General features: G+C 36.6%; 2 protein-coding genes across 5 annotated transcripts; one reads left to right on the top strand and one right to left on the bottom strand.

The window, feature by feature from the left end:
- The first annotated feature begins 279 nt into the window (after window positions 1-279).
- On the top strand, window positions 280-5,481 carry LOC140863099 (V-type proton ATPase subunit H). Its single transcript, XM_073266259.1, has 11 exons — window positions 280-384; window positions 583-708; window positions 1,302-1,404; window positions 1,495-1,567; window positions 2,006-2,071; window positions 2,275-2,389; window positions 2,996-3,157; window positions 3,380-3,505; window positions 3,722-3,847; window positions 4,488-4,667; window positions 5,008-5,481. The coding sequence occupies exons 1-11, from the start codon at window positions 349-351 to the stop codon at window positions 5,254-5,256; spliced, it is 1,362 nt and encodes a 453-aa protein (XP_073122360.1). The 5' UTR covers window positions 280-348; the 3' UTR covers window positions 5,257-5,481.
- Window positions 5,482-5,638: 157 nt separating this feature from the next.
- LOC140865250 (uncharacterized) lies at window positions 5,639-9,488 on the bottom strand. Of its 4 annotated transcripts, none has more exons than XM_073269820.1 (8): window positions 9,321-9,488; window positions 8,702-8,771; window positions 8,399-8,558; window positions 7,847-7,928; window positions 7,165-7,381; window positions 6,982-7,046; window positions 6,120-6,385; window positions 5,639-5,951 (listed from the first exon to the last, which is right to left on the bottom strand). In XM_073269820.1, the coding sequence occupies exons 1-7, from the start codon at window positions 9,426-9,428 to the stop codon at window positions 6,131-6,133; spliced, it is 957 nt and encodes a 318-aa protein (XP_073125921.1). In that variant the 5' UTR covers window positions 9,429-9,488; the 3' UTR covers window positions 5,639-5,951; window positions 6,120-6,130. The 4 variants fall into 4 exon arrangements, with proteins under 4 accessions (XP_073125921.1, XP_073125920.1, XP_073125919.1 ...); XM_073269819.1 differs by having other exon boundaries at window positions 5,640-5,961; XM_073269818.1 differs by lacking the exon at window positions 5,639-5,951 and having other exon boundaries at window positions 5,968-6,385.
- Window positions 9,489-10,185: the final 697 nt, after the last annotated feature.

Here is a 10,185-nt window from a genome sequence, read left to right as displayed (position 1 = left end):
AAAGAACCTTATTCCTGATTTCCTGTGCTGCGGTGGGCTCTTAAATTCCTGAAGGCCCAATTGAAATTAATGCCCATCAAGACCCAGAACTAGCCCATGAGACCAGGATCATAACATAATATGTTTTGTATATAAAACCATGATCTAACCCACACCATTGGTTAATTATGTTTTTAGCCCACGCCATCTGGTGCAATAATACTGGGCCTATTTCGTTGTTCGGCCCAGTGTTAGGCCTGGCCAGCATTTATACCCGGCCTGCCTGATGCAACTTTATTCTTCCTCTCCCTCTCTCTTGATCTCGATTCCTCATCATCACAGCATCTCCCTGCTTTCCGATTTTCCAAAATGCCCACCGATCAAGCGGAGCTCTCCACCGACCAGGTAGATCGAAGAATTACAGGCATTCGGTGTTTCTTTCTGATGAAATTTCAAGTTTAATGTACACCATGAGCTCTGATTTAGTGCCTGATTAAGTGATTTGAGTTTAATTGTCTTCCTTGATTTGCAATTTCTTGATTCTTTTATAAGTTTTGCTGGAATTTTATCTTGTTTGTATCTGCTGTGGTTTATTTATTGAAGGTTTTGAGGAGGGATATTCCATGGGAGACCTACATGACGACAAAGTTGATCTCCGGAACTGGACTTCAGCTGCTGCGGCGCTACGATAAGAAGCCTGAGAGTTACAAGGCTCAGTTACTGGACGATGTAATTTTCTAACTGCTTTATATTTAGTTGAAATTTTCGGTGTTTTGTGATTTGTTTAGACTTGTTTTGTGTTTTTTAATTTATATTTTAGTTGGACGTCAAAAGTTTGAAGGATTGTGAAAGTGTTTGTAGTTATTTTGTGGGAGGTATTAATTGTTTTATGATTCTTATGGGCTGTTCACACTTTACCTGTTTATGCCGAAATGGTTGTCTAATTAGCTTTGATCTTTATTTTATTCTCGTTTGGGAACTCAGAAAGTAGGAGAGATATGAGAAAGACTTGCTGAAAAATTTTCTTTTTCACTACATTATCAAAAGGAGAAAATATCCCTTCTCATTGGAGTTTTGTTATCATCTGAATTCTGATTACTTTTGAGTTGGTGTCATGAATTTCTAGTACTATTTTATGCAGGTGGAGAAATTTAGCCATCATGCATTTGTTTGGTTTGTCTCAAGTTTAGTAGGTTTTTTTGTTGAGTGCAGCACCTAAATCCTAGATTTATGGTGCTTCAAATGGCAGCTTATGTTTTTCAAGCCTCGGATGACTTTGATGAATAATTCTTGTTATTTGATTGGTGAAAGTAACTATGCAGGATGGTCCAGTATATATTCGATGTTTTGTCAGCATTTTGCGAGACATATTCAAGGAAGAAACTGTGGAATATGTGTTAGCTCTGATTGATGAAATGCTTTTGGGTAAGTAGCAAAACTTTTAGTTTTTTTTCTCAGTTTTTACCATTTGAATTAGCTGACCATATATATATAATTGTAACTTTTACTCGACAGCAAATCCCAAACGAGCTAGAATATTCCATGATAAGTCTCTGGCCGGCGAGGATATATATGATCCTTTCCTGAGGCAAGTATTCTACCCATGCTAATTGCTACATCATGCATTGATGTGGACGACATTATTGGTCCATGTCTATTTTCCTTGATATCCCTCCAAATTGGAACACTATTTAACTTCTGTAGCTACTTTTTTTGTTTAAGTTAGTGTTTTCTCGTAGAGGAAACCTTTAATCTTTAAGGTGAAATTAGATGATTCTTGTTGCCTTGGACCACCGGTGAATAACTTTGACCACCAAAAGCCTATTCTTCCACCAAGAGTCAAAAAGCAAAATAGGTATTAGTTTACAGTCGTCGATGCGGAAGCTAGAAAAGGTCATTGTGAATTGTGATACTGTAGTAGTACTCTTTTATCAAAGCATTCACTTGTAGTTACTCGTGAATCATCACCCTATATTTTATTAAGTTTCACTTGTAATGGTTGGAGATGCTCCTTTTTCTTTTGCAGGCTGCTTTGGAAAGGTAATTGGTTCATACAAGAGAAGAGCTGTAAGATACTTTCTTTCATAGTAAGGTGCGAATGTTTTCATGTATTGACCTCCCAATCATGGTTATTGCCTCCTAACCATGATGGATAGATTGGTTTTATCTTTTTCTTGTGTGGATCTCTGGTCTGCTTTTTGTAATTATTCTTCTTCTTTTTTACATAACATATATTACCGTTTCCGATAAAAAAAGTTGCCTCCTTTATGACCTCTCTTCTTTCATTAATTTCAGTGGAAGGCCTAAAGGTCAAGATAATGCCATTTCTGATTCAGCAGCCAAGTCGAAGAATGTAGCCACCTCTATAATTGATGTTTTGAAGGGTCTGGTTGATTGGTTGTGTGCACAGGTAAGTGATCTTTCAGTTATTTTTTCACTGAGGTTAATTCTGCAGAATGTCAATGAGACTTGCCACCTTAAATTTTGGACTCAGTCTTCATCAGTTTTTGCTGTTCACGTAAGCTGAAAATTTCACAGATTCTGGAAGTTAATATCTGTTACAGTTATGATGAATGGTTATCCCAAATCCTATTTAGAAGATGATAGATAATAAGGAAAACTGATGTTGTGATATATTTAAGAAGTTATTGTGGGGCATCCCTCTGCATACTTGTGCTGTCAAACCAACAGGATCACCAACTATTGTTGCCCATCATCATTCTTATTGAGATGTACGACTATGCTTCTTAGTAACTAGTTGGCGTAAATATTATTTAAAACTCGTATACTTACGAGCATGAGCAGATATATTAATTAATGTTATTCCTATATAATATAGATAGATGCTTCCATGCAATTACAACTCGTAACTGCTTCTTGAGAGAATGAACTGCACATTCCATTGAAAGATTGTATGAGTGGGCATATAAGCTATTACATATCCCGGGGGAAAATATTTTAGAACTGATACACTATATTTGTGAGCAATCCTAGCTCTTACAGTTTTCTTGTACAGCTGAAGAACCAATCTCATGCTGGCCGCAGCATTCCAGTAGCTATCAACTGCCTTTCAACTCTACTGAAAGAGCCTGCGGTGCGATCTTCATTTGTTCAGGCTGATGGAGTGAAGCTGCTCATTCCTTTAATTTCTCCAGCATCCACTCAACAATCCATCCAGGTAATGCATACAGATTTCAAAGTAGAACAGCATCAACTTTTTTTGCTTTTCCTCAAATACATCATATAGAATCTATCATCTAGCGGATGGGTTGGGTTCTCAATCTGGCCTTACATAACAGTGGACTGTGGCATAAGTATTATTGGCTTTGGAATTTTAAATGTTCGATCACCTATCCGTATAACTTGATATTTCTTGTCCTTGATTTTATCCTTGAAACAGCTCCTTTATGAAACTTGCCTTTGTGTTTGGCTCCTGTCTTACTATCAACCTGCGATTGAGTACTTGGCTACCACTAAATGCTTGCCGCGGCTGATTGAAGTTGCCAAGGGATCCACAAAGGAAAAGGTGAGTTCCTTTTTGTGATAATTGTCAAGACTCAAGAGTAATATATACCTTTCTGGATGGATACCCTTTTTATATTTACATCCCTAATTGTCCTCCCTATTCTCTGTATAAGCTTTGAATCAGCGGAATCTGTATTTTACTTATGACTGGACTTATGTTGGAAACGTTTTCTACTAAACATTCATATGAATTTATCTTTCTATCAACTTGTGCTAGGTCGTCCGTCTGGTTGTCTTGATCCTTAGGAATTTGCTTCACAAAGGAACATTTGGAGCTCAAATGGTAGACCTGGGCTTGCCACAGCTTGTTCAGAGCTTGAAAGCCCAAGCATGGAGTGATGAGGTGAGGAACTTTTTTGGCCTATTGGGAACTTTTAGATTTGTTTATCTTTTAGTTCTTGCATCAGGTGAAAGGCAAGTAAAGATGATATCTCAAAAGAATATTTTTTGTTATAATAATATGCATGAAGCAATGCCACCACTCATGGCACCACTGTTAAAATTTAGAGCAGATGGCATGCCTTGAATTTTATTCATGTTATCAACGGCAACAAAATTCATACTCACAGTGCATACATTTACGTGTGTAATATGTCAACTCCCATATTTATATGTTATTATCAACATAATTCTCAATGTAGAGTGAGTGCTCAATAATTTTCTTTTTCCATTATTATTTTATTTGCTATGATTTAATTTCTTTTTTCTGGTTTTGATTCTGCATATTTCCCTTGAGGAGAGTAATTGATCATTTTATGACACGGGAAAAGGCATAAAAGATGACCATTTTAAGCCTAACTGAAAACTCTTGCTCATGCGGGCTTGGTTAAGTGTTTAACTACTGTTGCTGTTGTATGCTTATTCAATTTCTTTCAGTATCTGCTCTATGCTGAGGCTGAGTGAAGCATAACCAACACCTCAGCTCTGTTCTATCACCCACAAGTCTGATCTTCCAAGGCAATTTTTATTCTTATTTTTTTCAGGATCTGCTGGAAGCGTTGAATCAACTGGAGGAAGGACTGAAAGATAACATCAAGAAGCTTAGTTCTTTTGATAGGTACAAGCAGGAAGTCCTCCTTGGACACCTTGATTGGTCACCTATGCATAAAGATCCTATATTCTGGCGGGACAACGTTACAAACTTCGAAGAACATGATTTTCAGGTTTGTTATTGCAAATTCTTTGGCTGGATTGCTGATTTTTCTTGACTTGGGACTTGTTTCAAGCGATACTGGTTTTTTTGTTGCACTAAAAGAAGCAAGTGTTATTTTTAGATGAGTTTTTAGTGCCGGGGCATTTGTGAGTATGTGATAATATTGTGTGGAATACTACTCCGTATAGTAAGACGAACCCGATTCAACAATTTGATATTTACTTAAAGTGACTAGCCAGGTTTATCTACAGTAGCAAATTTTCATTTTTTTTTTGAAACCTGGACTGCGTTTTTTTTTTCTTGCACCTTTTGTGCGTGTCTCGCATTTTTAATTCGAAACGTTGCTACAGATCCTGAGGGTCCTGATCACAATTTTGGATACATCTACTGATCCTAGAACACTAGCTGTTGCTTGCTATGACCTCTCTCAGTTCATTCAGCACCACCAGGCTGGCCGTATCGTTGTGACAGACCTCAAAGCAAAGGACCGGGTGATGAAGTTGATGAACCATGAGAACGCAGAGGTCACCAAAAATGCCTTGCTCTGCATCCAAAGGCTTTTCCTAGGAGCCAAATATGCAAGCTTTTTGCAGGCTTGAGTATGGTCCATACAAGTAATTTATACTGTGATTAAACGAGAATTTGTTGTACTTGTTTTACGGCCTGTTTTTTGGGAAGTTCAATACTCTGTCATTACGCTATGAGTAATTATCCAGGCACACGAGGCCATGCAATAAGTTGAAAACGTGTTGGTGGTGGTTTTATTGTTTTGATTCTATTTTGTACCTTTATTGTTGTTGATCAATATAATAAGCATGTCGATATTTTGCTGCACTATTTTGGATTGTTGTGCGTTATCTGCTATGACACTGTGTTAGTATGTTATGTGTTACGGTTCCCTTTTCAGTTGTCTAGCTTCTTTATCCGTAATTGTTGAGGGACAAATATAAATTTTTTTTTTGCCCCTGAATACAAGTACTTGACAAAAATGTCAACGTTTATTTCGAGGTCCAGAAGAACTAATACCCAAAAACATAACGCTAGATGTGATTGAAGTTGTTTTTGCAGATACCATCTGCTTACTCAAATATCATATCATGATAGATAAAAAAATAAAAATAAAAAAAGTTTTGCTTAAAACAAGATATTGACTTTGGCCACCCAATAAATGCTCACGCAACGTGATGTATATGGTAAATTTTTTTACTGAACGCTTGATGGTGCAGCCCTTGATGCCCTCAAGCAAAGAAGTGCAACAAGACAATTTGGAGATGGCTAATCTCATTATGAGAACCTGCAATCGCCTGGAGGTTAAAGAGATTACACGTACCATTTGTGAAAGATGTCAAAACTACATAACAATCCGCTTTAAGATACAACTGGGAGGTGTATAATTCTGTTCAAAAGGTATGCAATGCGGGTAACAAGAGGCAAAAAATATAGGGTGCAGCAAAATGCTCACCACCAGAGAGATCACCATGTGAACGAGGGCAGCACATACGTTGGAAATGCTTCATATTTCGTGGAAAGAGAACGGACCAAGGAATCCTCTGCAGTTTCTCCGAATTTATGGAGTCCTAGTTCAGTTGCATGGATCCCACCGGTGATAAAAGCTGATGAAATTCCAGCTGAATTTGCACCTTTTATATCATGGTGGAGAGAGTCCCCAACAGCAATACAAGCAGCAGCTTCCACACCAACCAATGACATGGCTGAGTTATATATGATCTGTATTGTCGATTGAAGTTGTAGTTAAAGTCGTGAATTCCAAATCAAATCAAATCAAATCAAAATAGTGAATTATATGGAGTGTCTTAAAACAAATCTTAGTGTTAGTGATAGGCAAATGTAACAGCCACAATCCAACTTTTATCATAATTCACAAGCTTTTACATCAAGGCTCAAAAAGCTGAACAGAACCGGTACTAGATAAACATTGGCAAACTGAGTAAAACAAATGACCATAGAGTGATGTTTATTCCCAAAAACAGACCATAGAGAGATATAAGAAAAGTGATCAATGAAGTTTACCAATATCAAGGACTTTGTTGTTAAAGAAAACAGACAGAGAACTCCAACGTCACTGCATTTGTGTATACTTCCCTTGCCATTTGCTTAATCTAATCACTTTTCTGTTTTCTTTTTGTTTTTTGCATAAATTTCTGGTTTCGAAAAATCATGGATGACGGAAACATTTCCAGCAACATTTGAGGAGACAAACACACTAGATCATGAGCCCTGCTGGGGCCACACGACAAATATGCACTCAGTCAAACAATGCAATAACATTCATAATAAGATTTTCAGTTCTCAAACCAAGTCACCTCTCCGGGCTTGCCCATCCACATCACTTCCCCACCAAGCTTCTCGTATTTGGCTCCCAGAGTTCCTAATGGAACAATTCACATAAAATTAACCAAGTAGATACATGCAAGAGTGCCAATTGAAGAACAGTATTTTCGTTACTGAATTTAGAGGAGACATCAGACAATATACTAAATATTTACCAGGCATCACCCGCAGAGCTCTAACCTCCACAGTAACAAAATCAGGATTAGCCACCACCATAGGAATCTTCTTAGCAGCACATTTCTCTAAAATATTCTCAAGTTCCTCAAGTGTCCTGGGAAGAGCAGCACCAGAGGGAAGTCCCAAAGCTTCAGTTCCATGAGCCAAAATAAATTCAGCGTCTTCGACAGTATCCACAACTCGAAGCCCCAAGCCCTAAAGCAACAATACACTTGCACCATCACGAAAACAGAAATTTGGCGGCGGAGGTTAAGGGGATGCCTAATAGAAAACCGATTAACTTTGAGTACTTCATCAGTAGGCAAGGGACGACACATGTTCTGTGCTCATAAAATGACATTTTATAATATTCCAAATTTAAAATTTCTTTCTCCTATTCTTATTGAGGATTGTAATCAACAAAAGCACTCTTAAAAAGTGCAAAGCAAACTCACATAAATAAATGCTTCATAATAGTTTTCTCGTTTTCTTTCACCTGTAACTTGAAAGCTTTAGAGCCCTTAGCATTCAACACTTTATATTTTCATGCAGGAAGATAAATCATATTTAGTTGAAAATAAAATAACATCTGTATGATAATAACCAATTGATTGAGACAAAGAAACTTGTACATTTTCACAAAATAATATAGTTGGTGCCAACACTGATGACTTAGCATACCTCAAGAGATATTGCACCTCTATCATTCCAGGTCATGTGCATGCAGCACCTTCCCAGTCTAGCAAACCACTCACTCTCTCTCCTGATTTTCATCGAGTAACATGATACCATCGTGAAGATAATTTCCAAATAACTTAGCATATCTCAAAAGGTATTTTCAAAAGTACAACTACAAGTTACTGTTTACATGAAGCAAAAAAAAATGGGTCCCATGGATAAAAAATGATGAAAATTTGATCAAATTTATCACTATTATTATGATAACAAAATCGAATCAGCTGATAAAAATTATACAAATGGAATTAATAAAAAAATAATAAAAACCAATGGAAATATAATTGGATCATACAGTCATACTGACCCAAAAGTATAACCTCAACTTAGCTCAAACAAAAAATTCAACTTGAGAAACAAGAATCAGAGTTCATTCTACACAAGAAAAATCATTATCCAACTGCTTCTAATCAGGTAAAGAGAACTTTAGAGAAGATCGTAAGAACTTTATAACAAGGATTGCATTCTAAATAATTAATGTAGAGTAGCTTAATAAACCTCAGCAGATGCTGGTGCGCCAACTCTCCACTTGTGATGGCACCCACAAAGAGAGAGGGATCAAATCCAAGGCTGCTTAACTTTTCTATAGTGGTTGATGCACGCCTCGATGAATTACTAATAACCACCATCTTTGCACCAGAGGCTGCTAACTTTTCTACTGTTCCACAAAACAAACATGCAAAAAGATACACACGAGAATACAAAAAGCTAAGTGAATTTAGATACCAAAGTTGCCGAAAGAAACTATTAAAGAAATAAACAGGCTTACCAAAATGCCAAAGCTAACAGATGAGAACATACATGTCATGACGGCCCCAGGGTATGGCTGTTTCCCATCGTGCAGGACTCCAAACTGATCCAAGAACCATGCCTGCTCCACCAAATATCAAATGTATATTAATTCTACCGACATGACTAACAAAAACTGGATACTGAATAAAACATTAGTGTAGTTCGTTCGTGTAGGTGGCATACATAAACATAATCCTCACATCATAACTGTGTTCTAATTAACGAGTATCAATCTCAAAATTCCCATCACCTCAATCCAGTCGCTCATTGTCATCAACCAATCCAAGAGTGTTCCAATCCCCAGTTCTACTTGTCTAGGTAAATGCCACTTGTCAATTCTAACCATCCCGTGTTGTTCTTCGACTTAACACATGGAAAAACACTTACTTATCCACCAAAGTACATGTACGACAACAGAGGAACACTATTTGCAACAGTAAAGATGAAGCCGTGTTGATTGAAATTAAACCACGAGAATTAAACATAACAATTCGAAGGTCACAAGTGAGATACTGGAATGAAAACCCAAAAAGAAAAAAAAAACAAAAACAAAAACAAAACAAATCAAAACAAAGAAGACAAAGCTTCATAGGAGAATTATAATATTGTTGGTAAGAATTAACAATGCCTTGAATCGATTGGCTTCCGCGAGCTGTTGTAATCCATTGATGGCCTGAAATGGCTTCAATTCGCTTGGATTTGGCGATGGAATCGATGAACAGCATCTTCCCATCATCTTTGGACGGATTGGAAATGGGTACCGAATTGGGAGATATCGTATGAATTTGAGACTATTTAAAAGAGATGCGGTGGTTCGGTTTTCTTATGAGTAATATGCAACTTTAAAAAAGACTGAATTTTTTTTGTATATAAAAAACATATAATAATATATTATATTGTAATTTATTTATTTTTATTTATAAAGAATAGCTTCAAAAAACAAAAAAATAAATAAAAAAGAATAAATCGATAATGGCTCAAAGCATTTCGGGCTGGTTAAAAACATATGATTACTTTGGGGAGTATTTAAAAAAAAGGATGTTGACTTCTTTTTTAAAAAAAAAGGGAGTTGACTCAGGTAAATTAAAATTAAACCTAATAAGTTAATTAGTTAAACTAATTAACAATCCTAACAGTTTTATTCGATTCTTTCCTGCAATTTGCCCTATTTTATTTTCCCGCAAGAAAAACTTGGGGTTGTCATCTTCTTCATTTTTCTCTTCACGTGGCTGCTCCGATCCTTGAGCTGTGAAGAAGACCTAATCTATTTCAAACATTGTCTATTTCCCATTCATCTGTATTTGAAGAAACTTATCTCAGTACAAGCGCAAGTTTTCTCCATTGTTGTTGAATGTAAGCATTAATACGATTTAAGTCTTTTTTTTTCATTCAGCAAGTGTGGATTAAAAAATGATGTGTTGGAATAAGCTGAGTTTGATTTTATTGGTGATCTCGGAGAATTTTTTGGTCGACCCAAAGAGTTCTGGGACTGA

This window comes from Henckelia pumila, chromosome 4, assembly GCF_033568475.1.
Source record: "Henckelia pumila isolate YLH828 chromosome 4, ASM3356847v2, whole genome shotgun sequence".
In the NCBI taxonomy this organism is placed as follows: Eukaryota; Viridiplantae; Streptophyta; class Magnoliopsida; order Lamiales; family Gesneriaceae; genus Henckelia; species Henckelia pumila.
The sequence above is the reverse complement of the archived record's forward strand: the minus strand, read 5'-3'. Positions and strand labels throughout refer to the sequence as shown.

Bases quoted from the DNA above. Each gene is read 5' to 3' on its own strand.
- LOC140863099 (XM_073266259.1), top strand. From the start codon at position 349: ATGCCCACCGATCAAGCGGAGCTCTCCACCGACCAG. The intron at 1,568-2,005 runs GCAAGTATTCTA...TTTCTTTTGCAG, and splicing joins ATATATGATCCTTTCCTGAG to GCTGCTTTGGAAAGGTAATT. The intron at 4,668-5,007 runs GTTTGTTATTGC...ACGTTGCTACAG, and splicing joins TCGAAGAACATGATTTTCAG to ATCCTGAGGGTCCTGATCAC.
- LOC140865250 (XM_073269820.1), bottom strand. From the start codon at position 9,428: ATGATGGGAAGATGCTGTTCATCGATTCCATCGCCAAATCCAAGCGAA. The intron at 7,929-8,398 runs GTTTATTAAGCT...GATGAAAATCAG, and splicing joins GCGCACCAGCATCTGCTGAG to GAGAGAGAGTGAGTGGTTTG. The intron at 6,386-6,981 runs GTGACTTGGTTT...TCGACAATACAG, and splicing joins GGATGGGCAAGCCCGGAGAG to ATCATATATAACTCAGCCAT.